Source organism: Acanthopagrus latus, chromosome 3 (genome assembly GCF_904848185.1).
Source record: "Acanthopagrus latus isolate v.2019 chromosome 3, fAcaLat1.1, whole genome shotgun sequence".
Lineage (NCBI taxonomy): Eukaryota > Metazoa > Chordata > Actinopteri > Spariformes > Sparidae > Acanthopagrus > Acanthopagrus latus.
The window spans coordinates 14,082,245-14,103,991 of NC_051041.1; the positions used below are offsets into that span (position 1 = coordinate 14,082,245).

At 43.4% G+C, this 21,747-nt stretch overlaps 1 protein-coding gene across 1 annotated transcript; it reads left to right on the forward strand.

Annotated features, from left to right (window-relative positions):
• Positions 1-886: 886 nt before the first annotated feature.
• Positions 887-16,888, forward strand: galnt12 (UDP-N-acetyl-alpha-D-galactosamine:polypeptide N-acetylgalactosaminyltransferase 12). The gene is made up of 10 exons (XM_037093245.1): positions 887-3,756; positions 4,034-4,203; positions 5,270-5,459; positions 5,765-5,950; positions 6,051-6,168; positions 6,592-6,768; positions 9,162-9,293; positions 9,531-9,644; positions 11,790-11,945; positions 13,558-16,888. Exons 1-10 carry the CDS (start codon positions 3,401-3,403, stop codon positions 13,693-13,695), a joined length of 1,737 nt encoding a protein of 578 aa, XP_036949140.1. The 5' UTR covers positions 887-3,400; the 3' UTR covers positions 13,696-16,888.
• Positions 16,889-21,747: the final 4,859 nt, after the last annotated feature.

The window sequence follows — 21,747 nt, forward strand, 5'->3', positions numbered from 1 at the left end:
AGTATTTATTCAGCAGATCAGTTGTTCCAGTAAGGCTGAATCGGTCACTGTACAGATCTGTGTTCACGGTATGCTATAAATAGTGCGTGAGGTGATTGTTGTCCTTTTGATGCTGCTGTAGCTGTCTTCCTGTGACCTGCTGCATGAATGCAATCTTCTCCGACTACTGCTTGACAACAGTTGTTTACTTCATCCATCTGTTTACACACTGGCTTATGTACTTTTACCTCAGAAAAAATACACTTAGACAAAGTGCGTTATTAGTATACTTATTTAATAATAATAATAAAAAAGAGTATGCTGTCAGTTTACCTTTGATGTACTTATCAGAGATATACTTAGCAAAGATATACTTAAGTATTCTTTGGTTTCTCTAATTAAGCTATATTTGGTTTATTTGTGTACTTATTAACCTTTTGCTGAAGTTGTGTATATATGAGTTAACTTCAAGTCAACTCAAAGTCCAGTTTAAGGTAAGTATCAGAAATTATGCCTAAATTGTAACCTAGGAGTATACTTTGAGGTTTGACATTAAGTTCACTCATGAAAACTTACAAGTATACTTGTAGACTAAAACTATTAAATTAGTATTTAACGGGTAAACAGTCTACCTCACTCATAGTATGGATCACAGTGCAGTGGCCTGGGTTTCTAATTCAAGGCCCTTTCCTGCATGTCACCCCCTCTAGCTCACTTAGATGTAAAGTAATTGCGTACTCAAAGCTTAATACTCTTATTATATATATTATATTATCATATATTATGCTTTCACTCACTAGAAAGTGGACTAGATTTACACAACTAGTAAATTAAAGAATAACTTAGTTTAGTGTAGTTGCAGAGCAAAATAAAACTTAGATGTACACTAGTTGTGTGCTCACGGTTTACTACTAAAGCATAGTACACTTACCAAGAGGTGGGCCATTTTAGTCCCAAGAAGTGCTGAAGTAGTGCACTGACAAGTATGCTGTCGGTACATTGATATAAGGGTACTTATTATATAAATTATATGTGGGGAAACATAGTTGAATTTAAGCAAGTTTACTTAATAATGTATACTCTTGTTGTAAGGGTTCGAACTGACAGCAGGTCTCTTTAATAGAAACGTCTGTTTATGCCTCCATCAGTGTACGACAGGACCCAACCCAACCATAATTCAGACTATTTCACCCTCTCCTATATCTTTCACATTATTTACAGCCTCTGTGGTTGCTTGATCGCAGCTTGTTCGAACCTCGGCTTCAATCCCATTAGCTGCTATCTTATAAATGTTTCTCTTTTTGGGATAGATTTAGTGCTTTGAAGGCTTTAAACCTCATGACCTTTAGGTTGCGCTCTGTGTGTGTTTGCCACCGTCCCTGTTAGCAGGATCTGTCTGTCATGACAGGTGGATCTGGTCTACCACGTCCTTGTCCTCGCAGAGAAGGAACTGGTTTAATTCAAGTGCATACAGTAAAAATGAAAGACACATTTTTAATATGAAGGCAACTATGACAGGCTTTCAGTCCTATTGTCTTGAATTAATTAAGCTGTCTGCTATGGAGCCACACGAAGGAGATGATGATAATAACTTGGCCCAAAGGTGCCTGATTCAAAGTCACCATTGTTTGATTTTCCCCGTTAATACGTTTGCACCAAATATCTGTTGCATGGAAAATGTTATCCATCATCCGGGCCTAAATGAAAACGCCCTCATGCATTCACGTTAATATTGTCTCTCTGACAGACACGACGAGCCCAGTCTGCCGTGGCATATTACAACACTCCGGCTGACTTGTTGCCTACCCGTGTCCTTTTGTAATTTTCACAATAAGTGTGCTCGATCAAACACTATGCCACTCAAATTACCTTCTCGCCCCTGAATGGTCGCCTTAATTATTTAGCATTTTAATTTGCTTAAACATACATTTTGTGTCAGATTTCATCTTTGGTGTCAAGAGTTTTCATATCAGTTTCATATGAGGGACAGCTAGCTGCATATGAAATGAAATACGACCACCGGGGCAAATGATTTCGTCGATCCTGGGTTTTCCCAGGGTCATTAAAGCGGTTGTTATAGAAAATATAAATTCTATCAGCGTGACGTACCCGGAAGAGGTCTATAAAATATCGCTCTGTATCTGATACTGGGAAAAAACGTTCATTGAAAGTCACCTGTTTAAAGTGTCAGTTAGTACTGTTAGTACTGTCAATATTTGCCACCTCTGAAAGATTTACCGGCGTTAAACTTCAATTAGTCACGAGGCAAATACATGTAACTTCCGTTTTAACTATATCGCCTTAAAGTTAAAAGCGCGAACCAACTCGATCAAGAGGAGATCAAGAAGAACAACTACAGCGCCGTCATTTTATAAATTAAAAATAATCGTTGGAGATTAGCAGCAACTAATATTACAGCACCGTCGATGGTGACGGCAACCCACACAGAAGTACATGAGAAGTGACTGGGCATCTTAACTGGAAAAACACACAATTAGATACTGTTTATCACGGTCTCTATTTTGTGTAACAGAAAACACGACATTGTATGCATTCTTATATGCCTCTGAAAAAACAAAACAAAACTGTACGACAATTTAATTCGTCCCAGGGAATAAAACGACTACACTGTCTCTTACGTGCTGTTACCTGTTAAATTGCGTCACAGTGCAGTTCAGGCAGAGCTTTACTTTGACACTCCTCAACCGGAAAACGTAGCTGCTATTTTAGCTAGCATGACGGTTGAAACTTTCACTCAAGTTCAAGCAGCCCGGAGGCAAACTTCATCCTGTACCCTCCAACCGCCTCTAGTACCGCTACATACCCAACGGTTTAACGACACGGCAGCTGGACGGACGTCTTGTTCCCGGGGACGGACTTGACGTGCGTCTAATTAACTTTTAATTTTGTCGTTGAAAAACCGAACGAAACGCCGGACGGGGTTTTTGATTTGACCTAGATTAGTTCAGTTTCCATATGGGGCCCACAGGTAGTTTTAGCTAGCTAATCCCAGGAGATAAAACAAATCCGAGCTCCTAATCCGTTTCACACTTCTCGTGAAGGCAGACACCGTTAAGAGGGAGGAGGAAGGGGAAGGAGGAGGAGGAGGAGGAGTGTCCTGCTCCAACGTCCGTCAAGATAAGAACGACCAGGTTTTCGCTTGGCTTTGAAGTTACGAACGGTCTGGGTGGCGCGCGCTGGCTCGGAAAACTTTTTTTTCTTTTTTTTTTCTAACTCGCATTTAAAGCGCCTGAAAGTATGCGGAGGGAACCCGAGGCGGTGAAACGGAAAAGTGAGGTCGGTGAAGCTGAAGGGGTCACTCCAGCGGCGGCAGCGGTAGCGGGAGGTGCCAGCGGAGGAGGCCAGTTCCACTGGGCATGAAACCCCGGCAGGACTCTGCACCGAGGCAGGAAGCGACACGATGGCAGTCTGCGGAAGGAGGACCCGCTCCAAGTTACTTTTTTGCCTCCTCGGCGTCACGTTAGTGGGATACCTCATTTTTTCCAGGCACAACTCCGGGGACGCGAGCGAGGCAAATCGACGACGGGAGGCCCCCGGGGAGAGAGGAGGGGATAATGAACGGCTCAAGAGACCCGTCGACGAGAAGCCCCCCTTGGATTTGGACGCCCCGGGGGAAATGGGGCGAGCCGTCAAGCTGAATCTGGGGGGAGAGGAGAAGAGGAAAGAGGAGGAGAGCATCAAAAAGCATCAGATTAACACTTATGTCAGTGACAGAGTGTCGCTGCACCGCAGGCTGCCGGAGAGATGGAACCCGCTGTAAGTCACTGCTTGAGTGGTGTCAAGGAATGTACATATCAAGTGGATTTTGATCACAGGAAAAGTTCAGATCTTGCTAACAAAGTATCAGCCACTGAGACATTGTAGTCCTTAAATGAGTATAACTAAATCAGTTGTTGCTGGAGCTGAGTAATTGGCCCTCACTGCCTAACCTGAATGTTTTCTACCTATGACCCAAAGCTAGATCTCTGTACAACCTAGTCACACCATCCTCGCTGTTGGTCTCCTAACAATGAGAATTCTTCCTAAATTGCAGCTGCAGAGATCTGAAGTATGACTACCGGTCCCTGCCCACAACATCCGTGGTCATCGCCTTCTACAACGAGGCCTGGTCCACCCTGCTGCGGACGGTCCACAGCGTGCTGGAGACGTCGCCCGACATCCTGCTGAAGGAAGTGGTGCTGGTGGACGACTACAGCGACAGAGGTATGATGGAGGGGCGCTGACAGGCTTGACTGACAGGCAGGCAGGTTGTCAGGGAGGACTGTGAGAAGGACACACAAGGAGGCACACAGACAGGTGGCACTCGCCGGTTTGTCAGGGTAAACCAGGCGGGAGGAGAGGAGATGGACGCGCTCGCCATTACGAAAGTCAAATGGACAGGTTGTGACAGGTAGTGAAACTAAAGGGAAACTCAATACACATCCTGATAGACTCACAGACATTGGTGGCACATAGAACCCTGGTAGTGTGCATTCTTTTTCATCACACTGTCATATGTCTGATAGGAAGGAAATGGAGAACCCAGCATTCGTTCTGTGGATGAATTACACTAGAGGAGTTCATCTTGTGTCCTTAGTTGTTTTCTGTGCCCATGCTGATGTCACAAGCTGAAACACTTTAAGGGAGTGGTTCTTAAAATGTTTGGCTGCTGACCCAAGACATGAGGCATGCCAGCCTCTCCCTCTTCGCTAACATTGACCATGCAATACTTTGTGGTGTACAAATAAACCAAGGAATTAAGTTTCGGATGATGTAATTTTATGTGTTTGATAAGGAAGTGCATAAAAACCACTCAGTATTCACAGTCACATTTTAGAGCAAGAACAAAGATTTAAATGATGTTAAATGTAATAGAAGTCCAGATGTGTTTTTGTCCTCTCCACTAAATCAACATTGGAACAAAAGGATCAGAACACTAGTGTGGGTGCCGACTGCCTTTTTAAGGGCGACAGATTAGTGAGATAACTTATCAAAGCCATTTTATTATCAAAACCCATCCAAGTATTGCTGTGTTAGTGTGTTAGCGCTAAACCATCTGATGGATGATCATAACTGTGTATCAAACACTGTTAAACACCATTTTCCTTCCTTTGGTAATCAGCTTTGCCAGCTGCTGCTTAAAGCTGGTAGCAGATTGTGATGGTTTTCTTGGCCCTGTTCCATTTATTCTTTTGATATTGAGAAACTGCTCTCAGTGCGATCTTGGCCGCCATACGCACACGTTTGTCCGATGTGTTGTTCATTTGCGTACTTGTTTTGTTTCCTGAAGCGCATCTGAAGGAGCCACTGGAGAAGCACATCGCAGGTTTGCGGAAGGTGCGTCTCATCCGGGCCACCAAGAGGGAGGGCTTGGTGCGGGCCCGGCTGCTGGGGGCGTCCATTACCACGGGAGATGTGCTGACCTTCCTCGACTGTCACTGCGAGTGTCATGAAGGCTGGTTAGAGCCTCTCCTCCACAGGTCAGAAAAGTCTCAGCGAGAGAATTCAGAGACTTTTTCCTCCGTGTAATTTGTCAGAGTGTGGCCTTGTGGTTTGAAAGACTCTCCCTCAGCCAAACAGACGTGTCATGGGGTGAAAGCACTGAACCTCCACCAGTCAGCTAAAGGAGTGCTGTTATGTATTTGACTCAGACTCAGTATGCTCAGTAACTGGGCTCTCTTCAGAGCGAGGGCAGCAAAAAATGTTGACATTTGGGATGAACAATTTTCTTGCTTCAGAGCACTGCTTCTCCCTGTCAACAGCCTCTCTCTCCTCTCCGCTGCAGAATCAAAGAGGAGCCATCGGCTGTGGTGTGTCCTGTCATTGATGTGATCGACTGGAACACGTTCCAGTATTTAGGGAACTCCGGTGAACCTCAGATCGGGGGGTTTGACTGGCGGTTGGTGTTTACCTGGCATACCATTCCAGAGCATGAACAGAAACGCAGACGCTCACCCACTGATGTCATCAGGTACTTAAACCCAATACTGTCAGCTTGTTCCCACCCCTCTACTGATGTTTAACTTTTCTCCTGCAGGCAAGTCATAACTTAAAAATGTATCATTTTTCAGGTCTCCGACTATGGCAGGGGGTCTGTTTGCTGTGAGCAAGAGGTACTTCCATTACCTGGGGACATACGACACTGGGATGGAGGTGTGGGGAGGAGAGAACCTGGAGTTCTCCTTCAGGGTGAGAAATGATGAATATTCGTAACTCATATAGTGTCTCCATACTGAGATGCAATATGCACAGCATTAGACAATGCAACACACAGCAACAAAAAGGCAGGGCGGGATCTGGTTAAAATTTTCCATGACCTGCATCATGTGATGACGATCCTGAAAGAATTATAGCTGAACAACCAGCGAAAACATGCCAGAAATCCTAATACTTTAATTACAGTGAAGAATTTGAAGATCCCTTCCCTCTAAAACCAAATGTCCTCAAGGGAAGGACCCAAAAATATTTTGCGTCAACAACAAAACAGCTTTTCTGTTTCCCAACTCCTCCATAACAAGGCTGTGCTTTGTGTAGCACGATTGAATGATTGAATCATGGGCGAGAGGCTAACCAAATCCTCCTGGTGCCGGTGGTGTTGTTGATGTCTCTTAGATTTGGCAGTGTGGGGGCAGCTTGGAGATCCACCCCTGCTCCCATGTGGGTCATGTGTTCCCTAAAAAGGCCCCTTACTCACGGAGCAAAGCTCTGGCAAACAGCGTGAGAGCCGCTGAGGTCTGGATGGATGAATACAAAGAGGTGTACTACCATCGAAGCCCCCACGCACGACTGGTGAGTCTGCACAGATGGTGTGTGTGTGTGTGTGTGTGTGCATGTGTTAATGTGCTGCTGGTATCAAACACATAACTAAAACTATTTTTAAACACGCATGTTAATGACTAAATGATTTGTTTTTTCTCTATGGAGTTCTGTGAAGGCAGTGTGTGTTTTTTTTGTACAGCTGCAGTCATTACAAAACTGTAGGACTGATTAATCACTTGATCTCACCAATGTACACAATCTCGGTCACACACAGCCACATGCACAAAATGACATGGGCCCACAAACTGCACACACATTAACACACCGCACTCCCGCTGCGGTGTAAAAGCTCCTCTGATTAAGTGACACTTGGGATACATGAGCGGCAGACACCCAAGGTGACGGGGTGTCAGGGCGTTCCGGTGTGTGATTACCACCTTTCCGTTGTCACTCGGTGCCAACGGGTGTCACCCACCTGTCCTTGACAGGGTGAGAGCAGTGCGAACCCATGGGGTGCCCTGCCTTTGTGTGTGTGCATGCAAGGGAGGGGCTGGGCTGTGACAGTGTAGTTAAGAAGAGACGCTCTCTAAACACAGATCAGGTGGCGCTCATCTCCCTAAGAGGAGGCGGCCTTGCCAGCGTTGCAGTGGCACGACAAACTCAATACACCAAAGCCTCTAAACACACACTGCTGCTGCTACTCTTCTTCTTATCTTCTATGACACAATCCAGGATCTAATTGATCTTATTTTTGCTGTTTCTCAGAGTTTTCAGATCAGGGATTAACTGATTATCAGCCTGGGCAATGATCAGATCTGATATTCAGGTTTTTGTCCACTTTCTGATGAAATAAAAACATTTTGAAAATGCAATTCTTTGGCTCTGACCCACTATGTGATAGATCACAAGACATGAGTAATAGTCTATCAACACTTATTACAACACTATTACGATAGTAGCTCATAACTAAAGTAAGCAAATAAATGTAGTTGTTAAAAAATTAAAATGTTTGCCTTTTTAAATTGTAATGTGTGGAAATATAAAGTAGCAGAAAATGGAAATAGTCAAGTTACGTACCTCAGAATTGTACTTGGTTATTGGTCGCCTAATAATCGTTATCAGCTCTGAAAAAAACCCATAAATATTATATTTGTGGTTTTCAGCTTTCGGGTGTCACAGAAACTGACGTTGATGAGCTACCTGTCACTCCATGTGAGCTATGCTTACAACTCCTGATTAATTAGTAACAAGGCGGTGTGAAACCGAAATAAACTAGATTTAAAATGCAGCAGTGTCTCATTTTCAGAGATGACTCAGACAAAAGAGTGAATCTGTAAGCACGCTTCTTTTGTTTTCCGACTTCCTCTTCACTCCCACCTAATTGACACCTCTCCCCCCTCTTATGTACTTTAGATTGGCCCTGAAATGCTCCTTTTAGTTTTACCTGTTGCTGATCCATATACAGGATCGTCATCAGACCACTAGTTACGCTTACATTTGCTCTTTATTGACATTTAAGTGGGAGCTGTACTGGTCCTTAATTTTGTCCTCCAATGGTCCTTACTGTCCTCCAAATGGTCCCCTCCTCTCTCCTTTGGGAATCCCTGTCTTGACCAAATCAACTGATGTAGTGCTAATTAGCTTGGGCGAACCACTAGCATCCATCATTCGGCAGTGCTGTTGAACCGTTTGCTCCAGCAGGGAACAGATGGTGTATGCAACTAGATATGCATAAAGGTTTTTTATCTGAGGACACACACATCGTTTGCATTTACTACCACGCACACATACAGACAGTCTTGTTCACTCTTGTTTGGCCAGGACACACGAGTGGTTTTGGCCGATCGTCCTTGTGGATCCTGTAAACGCAGTGCCTGAAAGCACACTTTTTTTAAACCAGGTCTCAGGGTTGAAAAATCCGAAAACACGTAAGTGTAAGTGTAACCCCTAAACCTTTGCCAACGTAAAAGAAGATGAAAAATAAAAAAATTGCAAATGAAATAAACACTAAGAAACTTTAAAATTCAAATAAAATAGGTTGGAGAACTGTGCATTACTCAGTGCTGCAAACAAGACGCACACTGGCAGCTCTATTTGTCAAGACCGCCGTGTCATTATAAGGGATGTAATTGTGCAGAGTTATGAAACAACTATAGATGGTGCTATTGTATACCAATTCAGTGCAGAACGATGCTATAAATGTATCCTCTGACACTGCAGCTGTCTGATGCTCACTGCATCGAGAGCGTGCACACATGCGGTCTTGAATATAAGATGCTGTTAATTGATCCTCACCTCATGTAATATCCATTTTACAGCAAGTCGGGTCTCCTTATGAACGCATCGTTTTGGATCTCAGGGTATTACAGCAGAAAAGTGGAAAAAAGAAATGTGGAACTATTGATTGTGGTCTTTGTTTCTAGGAGGCCTTTGGAGACGTGACAGACCGGAGGAAGCTCAGAGAGAAACTGCGCTGTCAGAACTTCAAGTGGTATCTGGATAATATTTACCCAGAGCTTAGTGTCCCAGAGGATAGGCCAGGCATGTTTGGAATGGTGAGTACACGTCTGAGTCTTCGATCGTCAGGTTTAAATTATGAGTCTGGATTTACCAGTTCTCACCAGTTTAATTCGGATTTAATCAAGCCGAGCAGCGCACAGGCGGGACTTATCAAAGTGTGGTATTTCATTAAAATAAGATGAACTTTCCTCACCCATGTATGAGATTCTGAAAGCTGTGTTTAACAGTGCCTAAAAAGATCGAGTGACGCGTCTGCTTTTCGCTCGTTACAGCTGAAGAGCCGGGGCAAGACCAACTACTGTTTTGACTACAACCCTCTAGATGAAAACAAGGTGGTGGGCCAAAGGGTCATCCTCTACCCGTGTCATGGCATGGGTCAGAACCAGGTAATGGACGTCAGTCTTTCAGGCCATAAACCCGTAAAAAGTAACACTTTCTATGTAGGTCAAGTTTATAATGTATGACAAGCACATTCATAAGACATTATAATGCAATTTAGAAGGCTCTATTCAACTAAATGGGCCATATTCAAAAAAAGAAAAAAGTCTTGAGACTTTTATATTCCCTATGGCTGACCCATAAAGCTTAATGAATAAGAGTGTTTTTGTGCTTTACAACAGACACAGGCAAGCTAATGAATGGGCTAACACCTTATGTCTACTTCCAAATAATCAAATGGGACAGAAAGAGGTTGCTAAAGGTAACTCTTAATAAACCCTACTATAAGTTGGGATGCATGATTATAAATAATGATATATTCAAGTATATTTAAGTATTATAAATGGTGGGCATAATGTATAATACCTCCATGCGAAAGTGACAACAGGAAAAGAAAAAATCTGCGAGGTAGTCGGAGGGTACACGGCACATAGTAATGACTGTAATTTTAGCCTGTTATAAAGATGTATAGAAAACTGCGTTAACACATAAAAGATTACAAATGGTAAGTTTCTGAAATGGAATAATGTCTATAAAATCAAATACAGCGTCATAGGATGACTGTGTAATCTTAAAGGAACACGACAGCGCTACATGAAGTAGTTAGCAATTGTATGATCTGAAAGTCATAAAGCCTGATAAATGCATCATAATGTCTTTGGAATGTGTCTGTAATGCACTGTAGATCTGCCATTTATTGAAAGTGCTACCATACAACACAATTTTATTCGTCAGTTTATCTGAGAAGGCTAGTCTTAGGATTCACAGTTGGCAGTTCAAGATACAGAAACTACAAAACTACATTTTGTGTAGGTTAAATGCTGTTTTGTCCACGCTGCAATGAACTTTAATTAAGTTTTATTCCAGTATAAAAGAAGTAGTCATGAAGTCATTTCTTCTCTTTTATCACCCAAAGTAACACAGTCACCTTATTTCACTGTAAATCAGGAAGTCTTGTAGTAGTAATCTGACACAGCTGAGAGCAGAAGACTAGTTCCTTCATCCCAGGTGGAAAAATGATACGATGGCCTTGCCGAAACAAAGAAGCGTGTGTGTGTGTGTGTGTGTGTGTGTGTGCGTGCGTGACAACACCTTTGTACTCTGTGGTTGACAGTACACCAGGAAGCACCATGAAATGTAACGTTGTTACTCCAGCAGCCCTCTGCGGACACACACGGATGTTATCTCTGTCGGAAGTGGATTCAGCAGTGCTTGTGCCGACTGCTTTATGAGAGGGCTCTGCACTTTTCAGCATCATGTTCATCAGTTTTATTCATAGTCTTCGCATACACCAGCAGTGTGTGTGTGTGTGTGTGTGTGTGTGTGTGTGTGTCAGTACACTCTGTCCATTTGCTTGGCTGCTGTATATATTTTCTCCACACCATATACATGCATACATACATATTCATGTTCACATGCTCTGTGACAGAAATTACATCCTTCTGTCTATATTGCGAAAATGAAATGCGGGTTCTTAGTTTCAGTGAAACTCTCGCCAAGAAGCAACCTAGGCTTTTAATTGTGAATGTATATGAGTCAAGTCTTCGTGTAAAAGCATAATTATGATGAAAGAGGCACCTTTAAGATTGACCGTATTTTCCTTTTCGGGTCAAAGTCATTTTCAGTGCGAGTGCATGGGGAACTTTTACGATAGCATCAAAATCTCTATTTTTAAAACACAAAGAACACAGCATGAAACTTTGTAGCCGTCCTCATGGCAGCCAAGATGTACTCGGGGATCGACACGTCTGGGTAGAGTGTATGTGGTTCAGTTGAGCTGTGTGTAGAGACCCTGGTGATACTACGAGCAAAGTTTCATGATGTGTCGAGCCTTCTTAGTGTTTTTAAAAATAGCGATTTTGTGGCTATCGTAAAAGTGCCCCATGCACTCCCATTGAAAATGAGTTTGAGACGAAAACAAAAATATATCTTAAAAGGGCCTCCTTCTTTGTAATTATGCTTTTTCATGAAGGTTTGACTCATATACATTCCCACTTGAGTCACATGCAAAAAAAACCTTTTCCTTTCATAGTTTCTTCTTCAGCAAAAACATTTCAACAAGTTAAAACTCATTGTTTCGTCCCCTGCTGCAGTTCTTTGAGCACTCCACGGATGGCGAGATCCGCTACAACACGAGGGAACCCGCCGGATGCATCGCGGGCGACAACATCAGCACCTACCTGACTGTGCAACAGTGTAGAAAACGAGGGCAGCCTGTACCTGCGGACCAGAAATTTGTCTTCCGAGATGTAAGGACCATAATTCTGTTTTTACTGTCTGTATCTGTTATATCCAGATTGAACCGGTGAGGCAGCGAATGTGGTTGGACAGCAGTGAAGAATTAACGAGACAGGAAGTGACACAGTGGCAAAGAAGGCGTTTTTAAGTTATATATTATGATATGCCTTTCCTTCTTAACTGATACAAGAGCAGGGTGATATATTTAGTTTGCCCTTATATAATTATTTTCTTGATAAAGCACTGTATAACCAGCAGAGTTATTTCCTTTCAAATTCACACTATGATAATGTAAATCATTTAAGTGTGATAACTGGATCAGAGCAGAGAAAACTGAATCACTGCGTCCAAAATGCAATTTATGTTTCCGACTCAAAGTCATGTCATATAGCAGAGCTGCTGCACAGGTGTCTAGTGCCAGTGTGTCTGATACTCAGCCCTAAATCATAGAGCACCAGCCGGGCCGGGCGTATTCACCACACAATGCCAGGACTTGTTTAGCATGTGTTGAGCGCAGTCGCTCCACAAAGACGAGAGTTGCTAAAGCACACTGTCTAAATGTAAATGGATCCAGTGAGGATGGAATGGATGTAACAAGGGCTGCAAGAGGCAGAGGGGAGGAGAATTGGACAGTACAGATATAAATGCAGAGTGAACAGGCAGATCAGTCAGGGTCTGTGTGTGTGTGTTCCACTAGTGAACTGTGGTGCTCCAAAAACACTCCCAAAAAGATGTCGGAGATAAATAATGATGTAATTTTGCTTTATGAGCAGCAGTTCGTTCCCTTCAGACATGTATTATACCGTGCTAATAGCTTCTTCTTGAAACTGTTTGTTGCCAAGAGTAGGGCCGGGTATTGAATCAAATTTTATTTTCAATTATGATGTTGGCTTCTAGTGATTATAAAAAGATAATTGCGATAAACTGATTATTGGGCTGCTTTCTGTGTCAGATTGATGCTCTCGTTTTGTCTTCAGTCCTGTTTTCCTTTCTCAGCAGCACTCTTTGGCCATATATACCAAATAAAAGCAACGTTACAATACGCATCATATATCATCTCTTTACATGTATTACATTGTATATTATTGTTATATGTATTATACAACATTACTTACCTCTGCCACAGAGGTTTGGTTTTCACTGATGTTTGTTTGTATGTTTATTTGTTTTGTTTGTTTGGATGTCAGCAGGATTATACAAAAACTAAAAAAAACAGATTTCGACAGGAGTCAAGTGACGGAGGGTCCTTGTTCCAAAATAGACCTCATTAACTTGCGGGTCCAGGATTGTTTTCTCTCTATCTTTAACATTGTGGTATAGGATGTTTTTCAACATTTCTGTTTAATTTCTCACGGAATAATTCATGGATGTTGATGGGGAAAAAAAACAGGCATTTTTAGGTGGCTGGTTTCTATGATAATGTAAAAGGTCAGCGCATGTCTGATGTTTCCAAAGTGACACGGTAATCATGTGAAATTGTCCTAATCTAAGTTTGACCAACACAATCTTGAGTGTGATTACTGCCATAATCAAGCAAACGCTCGCCATCCGGTGATTTTGTTTTTCAGGATTATAAATATTCAGGTCCTTGATGATGCATATTCTCCACCTGCTTGTTTTCAGGATGGGAGTCTGTACCATGTAATGAGCCAGAAGTGTGTTCAGGCGTTGGACAAGACAGACAACGGGACGCCGGCCCCCTCACTCCAGCCCTGCTCCGACAGCCCCCACCAAAAGTGGTTCTTTGAGGAGAGAATATAATGGTATTTTTTACCTAGAACATATTTCTATTCAGGACCAGTATCATGAGGAGGGATATGAGTGGATTAAGTGTTTTTTTGACATGTTTGCCTTGCTCTTAAAGGAGCCCAAAGGAAGAAGCTGCTGTGCTTCCTTCCAGTCATCAACTTTGCACATTTTTTGTGCCAGCTGGATTTAATGGCCCAATAGGAAATTATGCTGATTATAATTATGCTGAGGAAGTACTTTGTAAATATATATATGTATGGGAATATTTTTTATTTGATGCTGTTGCTGGGAGACAGGAACCTACTGGAATATGTATTATTTTTCTTTCTAATCGAGGATATGGTTTAGAATGAGTGATAACTTTTACAGTTACAGACATTCCTCTTGTCTTTTTATCTGAACAATCCACGACTGGTACAGTCTTTGAGAATGAATTTTGCTCAGTTGCTTTATGCACACATGGACGAGCGCTCAAACGCGTGTGCATGGGAACAACTACTTTGTACCTCTGTAACTGACATCATGGTGATTTAGAGTCACATCAGGAGGTATTTTTTTCACCCCTTCTTCTCCTGTAGAGGGAGCCAGTGCTCCTCGCTGCAGGTTCCTTTCCTTTCTCTCACTGTGTTCCTATTCCTTGTCAAAAGAAAGTGGGACAAATTTTCAGGTATTTTGATATGAACCTTTAGTGCTTGCTACTCTTATATACTATTGACTTAAAAAAAAAGCCTTATATCACAGGCATTATGCAAGTACCTCGTACATCTTCAACGTATTCACCTAACTACTGAAAACTCTCATTCTGATCTGCATCGACTGGATTTCGCAGTTCAACTTTAACCGAGGTAAAACAACGTGGGTCTTTTTTTTGTTGTTGTTTTTATTTTTTTAATTAATTTTCGTAATGGCTGTTTTTCTATGTAGTGCACCTGCCTTTTGCGCTTTTTAAATTATGTGCAGCTTCAGAAGACTAAATTGTAGCCATATCTGCTGGATTTGCCTCATGTGGTGTCAGATGTTTGTTATAAATTATGTATTTTCTAGAGAAGACTAGAGGACAATGAGTGTTTTTCATAGCGTCACAGCAAAAGTATCTCAACTTCAAGTGCATAAGCACCAAAATCAGAACAATAGGATCTTCCTCCCCACCCTACTTTTTACTTGGTGTCCAGAGAAAGTGCCTGATGTAAAACAATATATAATTCTATTTAAGGAGATCCCTTTAGGTTCAGATGATGAAGAAGATGCTCCCGTACAGAGTGCATATTTTGTCCGACAAAGACATGACACAAAAAGAGAAAAGTATTTAGACTTGCGACAGAGTATCTGCTCACTCTCACAGTGTACGCTCCCCTGCCGAGAATACCATATGCACCGGCAACAAGGTATTCCCTTGGGTGTACATGCATTACTCTGGTGGCCTGTGCTGTTTCGTGCACGCCGCCTCTGTTTTCATCCATCAGAAACAGACGCCTCTGCTCGGAAGCTGTGGTCACTTCTGTGGCATGTCCCTCCGGCTATGCGGAGGGACTGAGGGAAACACGGCAGAGGCGCAGACAGTTGTCGGTGTCTCCAGAGTGCTGGGATGCCAGATGGCGTCCTGATTGATTTTCTGGTCCTCTCCCAATCCTTTATCACCACCTCTCCCTCTCGGTGTCAAAGGGTCTGCAGCGGAGGACTTATCTCTCTGGACTCGCGCCAGCCAAAACCCTTCTCGGATGAGCACTTGTTACTCGCGTGCTTGAGGTTTGATTTATGAACGTGAGTCGTCAGGGGTACAGTTTTTGGACAGCGGAATGCAGATAATGGAGGAGACTGAAAGATTTAATTTGTGACCTCTTCCTCACCATTAACCCTCACAGGCTGTCGTCCCATTGGCCTTGAAGGAGCTCTGTTTGGAGTTGGTGTTAGGGGGACGATCGGACCGAAATAGATTTTCTTGCTATTGATTCAGAATGTATTCTCACAGCAAGATAAATGGGGGATGGATAAAGACCATTTCGGCAGCATCACAGTGGAGCCGAATCCCTTGATATGCCAAATACAACAAATGTACGGTAATGTGTAAAGGTGATGTTGTTGCAGGAACGAGGTAACATCTGTTCTCACATAGCACAAGCCTAAAGGGATGGCAGTAATGATAAAGAGCATCATGAGCTAGTTGTAAGAAGAAATGCGTGCGTCATTTTTGACTCAGCTGCCCCGTAGTCCTTAAAGGCTTTTGCTGGCATTATGAGTGTTACGCGATTGTGCAGATAACTCCTGGTGATAACTGGAAGGGACCAAATTGCCAGTGGCAACATAATGATCAGCTCCGTGGAGGGAGTGGACAGGCAGCTGTCACGGGATTGTGTGAATGTTTTTGGCGATTAAGCTAAAAAATCATGTATGGTGGTAATTTACTCCTTATGCCTAAGGGAGGCAAGTGAGCTTCCCCCTGACATGATTTAAGGCTGCGAGTTTCATCCGCGAGAGGTCTGATTCACCAGGAACAGGTGAAATTGCCCTTTAAACGCAGTCCTCATGCTTTATGTGTTGTGCACTTAAGAAGTGACGACTTAACCGTTCCTGTCAGGTTGTGTCTTTAGCCTGCGAGTGCAATATGAATATTATATTGTTATTAAAGGGGTTTATTTATTGCCCCCAGTGGCCCTCTGTTATTCCAGGCATGTCCTACATAGTAAAATGCTTTTTTTTTTTTTTTTTACGCTGGCGTTATATTGTATGCTAATGTGATACGGCACATGCAACCGCAGTAAAATTCACATTAGCCAGTCAGGGACAGTATCTCTGGCAGGTCATATAGGGCTTTTATATCAACCAAATCTGTGTCGTAAACAGTAACGATGTTCCAGCGATCTGTTAGAGCACTTGAATCTGTAAAGTGGCTGATTTTACTAGATATGGGTTTTATCCACCGTAGAACAGCGGTCACGCATCTCCTGTTTTTAAAAGGAAAAAAAAATGACATATCTGTGTTTTAAACATGCACAAATGATAATGCTGGAATTTGACACCGTGTCTGGTGTATTAATGCTGTCAGTGACACCAGTGGCCTTATACCGTGATGAAGGAAGTGAAGAATATGATTAACAAGTATTTTTGTATTTGTTGGATCCAACACATGGATCAAATATGATGTCAGTGTGACTGTCTAATTGTCAATTGAAAAATCAATGTAAGTAAACACAAATGTGACGTCTGATTTGTGATTTAGTGTTTTCTTGCTCTCTGTGGTTTTTTATTTATAACCCATTATGTGCAGGCTGAATTTTCTTTACAGCACTTGCAGGTTCTAGCTGAGATTAAAGGATAAGATCACTCAAAAATGAAAAAAAAAAAAAAAAAAAGTCACTGTCTACTCGCCGTCATGCTGATGGGAAGTCGGGTGAATTTTCTTAGTCCACAAACCATTTTCTGGAGTTTCACAGCAAAACAGTGTTGCAGCATTCTCTTGGTCAACTGAAGTATATGGGGACTTGTTTTAAAACATAAAGCATGAGATGAGTCCATAAAGCTTGTCTGTCATAACCCAGTTTGGGATCTCAGGGCTTCCAGAGACTCAGATAACACCCTGGTCGAGCTGTATGGAGCCATTTCATGTTCTTTTTCAGTTGTTTTACTCTTTAAATCAAGTCTCTTTCCACGTCAGTTGTTTTGGAGAATGCTGCACTGCTGTCTTGGTGTGAAGCTCCAGAAATGTTTTGCGGACTACGAAACTTCACCCGATCATCAGTTGGCATTGAAATGGTTGGATGATGACTCGAATTTCATTTTTAGTTGAACTTTCCCATTAACAAAAATCTACTTAAATGTTTCAAATCTGTCAAGGTAAGAAAGAGGCTTTTTGTTAACACTTTTTTTTCGCTTTTTGTCGCTAGTCACAAGGGGTGACACAAACCTGTATTTTCACCAGGGTTGTTTTGAAAATGGCAAAATATGTGTCTAACAAATAAATGCGATATGTTACGGAAATGGCTATATCTCAAACACTAAAAGGGGTTTTCTTCAAATGCTTGTTACCACTGGGTCCAGAACCGATTCAGTTTACAATGTTACATTTTGGGTGTGAAATTAATGATTTTTTTTGTGTGTGTGTTTTTTTTAAAGAATATTATCTTTTTCTACTGGTTCAGGCATGATTATTATGTAAAAAAAAAACAAACCAGCACCTTGTCATGTGTTGCCACAAAACAAAACAAAAAATCTGTGGGGCTTTTCCTTTAATATACTTAATACTGTGCTGATCAGGCATAACATTATGACCACCGACAGGTGAAGTGAATAACACTGATTATCTCTTTATCATGGCACCTCTTAGTTGGTGGGAAAAAATGGACAAGCGTAAGCTTTCGAGCGAGTTTGACAACGGCAGAATTGTGATGGCTAGATGACTGGATCAGAGCATCTCCAAAGCTGCAGCTCTTGTGGGGTTTTCCCAGTCTGCAGTGGTCAGTATCTATCAAAAGTGGTCCAGGGAAGGAAGGAAGGAAGGAACAGTGGTGACCCTGAGGAACAGGGTCCCGCAGGCCACCGTTCCTTCGCTCGTTGATGCACGAAGGCTGGCCCGCGTGGTGCCATCCAACAGAGCTGTTGTTGCTCAAATTGCAAAAAGTTAATGATGGTTCCGATAGAAATGTCTCAGAATACACAGTGTTTCGCAGTTTGTTGAGTTTGGAGCTGCATAGCCGCAGACCAGTCAGGGTCATGGCCATGCTGACCCCTGTCCATCCCCTGAAAGCGCCAACAATGGGCAACTGAGCATCAGAACTGGACCACGAAGCGATGGAAGAAGGTGGCCTGGTCTGATCAATCACGTTTTCTTTTACATCACGTGGATGGCCGGGTATGTGTACGTCACTTACCTGGGGATGCACCAGGATGCACTATGGGAAGAATGCAAGCCAGCGGAAGCAGTGTGACGCTTTGGGCAGTGTTCTGCTGGGAAACCTCGGGTGCCACCATCCATGTGGATGTTACTTTGACGCGTTCCAACTAGCTAAGCATTGTTGCAGGCCACATACACCCTTTCATGGAAACAGTATTCCCTGATGGCTGTTGCCTCTGTCAGCAGGATAATGCGCCGCGCCACAAATTTAAAAATGGTTCAGGAATGGTTTGAGGAGCACAGCAACGAGCTTGAGGTGTTGACTTGGCCTCCAAATTCCCGAGGTCTCAATCCAATCGAGCATCTGTGGGATGTGCATGGAGGCCCCACCTTGCAACTTACAGGACTTAAAGGATCTGCTGCCGATATCGTGGTGCCAGATACCAAAGCACACCTTCAGGGTTCAGTCTAGTGGAGTCCATGCCTAGTTGATAATCATTAATTTGTCTTTGAAAAGTGCATCTGTATTAAAAAAAAAACAACAAAAAAACAAACTTCTGATCCCTCTGGTCATCGTTACGTATCCGTTAAACTGTGACTCATCAGAGAAAAAAACCAAAACAAAAGCAGGCTATCACCCACATTTAACTGTGATGGAGACGTGAATCAAGATGCTTGGAGGGTAATGACAGAGGGAAAATGAGAAATGGAAACGAGGAAGGAAGGGAGGGGCGGTGAGCCTCCCAACCACATCTGATTGGGTCGATCACCAGCTGCCGAGTGAGATGGTGAAATGTCGCTGCCACGCCAAGTCTCCCTGTCCCCCCCCCGGTGTCGACGCTGTGCCCTGCAGTCTCTCTCAATTACTCATTGATGATGCTCTGCTGTTTGTTTCATAGCATCCCAAGTGTGTGTGTTTGTGTGCCTTTGATAAAGCTAAAAAAAAAACCCAACTATGGTACAAAAGTCCCATTCTTATCACGTTAGAAAATCTACAATCCCCACGTGAGTGCATCTTTTAATTCCAGACCTAAAAGCGCGCCACGCCGCTGAAAATACCAGCGTGAAACATTTGTGCTCCGCGTGAGAGGAGCTCGTTTCTCTCTCTTCTCCCTCTCTCCTTCTCTCTCTTGCGAGCAGGATGACATGCGCTGATGGAGAACTTGCCAGAAAAAAAAAAAAAAAAATCTTCACATTCTGACGAACGCTGCCTAGACGACGCTCCTAGAGGCTGCTTCCCAGGAAAATGTGAAGCGCCGCGGAGGGCTGTGAAGCCCGCTTTTCCTTCCGGCGCCGTCTCTCTTCCCTAATCTTCCGGGCGCTTCCCTGCGAGATTGCGCGGCGCAAAAGAAAATGGCACTGTGAAAATACCCTGAACTCCAGCAAAAAAAAAATAAAAAATGCGCGCGCAGAAACGCCCCGTGTCGCTGCAATCTCCGCGCACAGCGTTAGGCCTAGTTTTTCTTTTTTTTTTTCTGATCCGGCGTGGCATACGTGCAGCTCCGCGGTCTCCCTCGCCCCATATGCGTCTTTAATGATAATGCAAAACAAGACTCCCCGTGGTGCAACTCTTTGGAGATGCTCAGGCTTCAGTTGTCAGGGAGCTGGAGGAACCATAGGAGGGGCAGCACACACACACACACACACACACACACACTGACAGGAGGCCATTTCCACACCGCACGTCTGTTTAGTTTATGTAATCTCCAATACCCAGAGCAGCTCAGGAGCGGTGGCTGTTGGCTGCATACATTAGATGACACACTTTTACTTTCAGGAGGGACTCCAGACGGTGCAGTAAACATGTGAGGCCTAGATACAGAGATACCGTCGCATTTCCTATGCGCCGCCACCGCCTCGGCATCTGATTAGGAGTGAAAAACGAATAGAAAATAAAAGGCAAGCAAGGCTTCCATGGCGTCACTCGGTCGGTAAATTAGTTAAAAATAAATAACCACGACCGACCATTCCACAGCTCGCCAGGTTTGTGTCCGCGCAAGATTGACATTTTCGCTGGACCATGTGTGTCACTTTGATTCTGTTTTTTTCCGCGAGAGTCGAGGGATGAAGTTGACCTTGGCAGTGACTCGACAGACTCGCAGAATTGTAAGTGCAGCCGTGAAATGGAGTCCATCCAACAGTGTCCATCCGATCCATCCGCTGCGATGGAAATCAAAGAGAAAAGTGTGAGATGTGACCTGAGAGGGTAGTTCTATAGTCGTGTAGTGATCGGAGAGTCGCTGGTTTGAATCCCGGCTCCTCCTAGCTGCGTGCCGAAGTGCCCTTGAGCAAGACACCCGACCCCAAACTGAACCTCCTGATGAGCAGCTGGCGCCTTGGTTGGCAGCCTCTGCCATCAGTGTATGAATGGTTGAATCTGACAAGTGTTGTAAGGTGGCGTTGAGTGATCAGCAGACTGGAAAAGCGCTATAGAAATGCCAGTCCATTTAGTAGATAGATTTTTTTTTTTTTTCTTATCCTTGAAGGCAAAAATATGGTCGCTCAAAAACATGCCTTTGTAGAACAAACACTCGAGTGTGATTTCAGCACAGGAACCGTGGAAAGAATAATCTGAGCCCTCTCCAAAATACCTGAGGGACCCGTTTCGTGGCCTCGACTTAAAACCCTGATCCCGCATCAGCGTAGGATCAGGCGCATCTTAATCCACGTCTGTGAGACCGGCCAAATTCATCGTCGAAGGCGGCTCGCTTGTTGCTCATTTGCCTCCAGTTACCTCCGCTGATTTTCTCTCTGTAGAGCTGGACCTCGCCGAGCACTGTTAAGGAACATTGTCTTGGCTTTCCAAAATGTGATTCAGCTCCCTACTTCACAGATCCATCTGCAATGCAGTGACTCGGATCCAAGAATTCGTACACACAGCTAGAGCCTCGCTAGAATAGATTGATGATTTGCCAACCTTTTTTTTTTCTTTTCTTTTCTTTCTTTTTTTTTGGGTTCTCTCAATCTGAGCAGTTTGTACAGAAGTGTGAATCGTTTAAACGAGTAGATGGGGGACCGTTTGACTTTGATTATGGAGGTGATTGCGGATGCTTTCTCACCCCTTTTCAATTACTGTCACTCTAGCTGTAAATTGGTGGACCGTGGCTTTGTTAATGACATCACTGGACTAGTCCCTGATAATGAGCCACTTGTCACTTTGCACAGACTCGCTACACAGATGATTCTGACCACGGCCGCTCTGTCGCAGACTGAGGAATGCAACAGGTGTTTTTTTT

Excerpts from the sequence above, each read along its gene's own strand:
- galnt12 (XM_037093245.1), top strand. The coding sequence starts at position 3,401 with ATGGCAGTCTGCGGAAGGAGGACCCGCTCCAAGTTACTTTTTTGCCTC. Across the intron at positions 4,204-5,269 it reads GGACGACTACAGCGACAGAG|CGCATCTGAAGGAGCCACTG; the intron begins GTATGATGGAGG and ends TGTTTCCTGAAG. Across the intron at positions 9,645-11,789 it reads ATGGCATGGGTCAGAACCAG|TTCTTTGAGCACTCCACGGA; the intron begins GTAATGGACGTC and ends CCCCTGCTGCAG.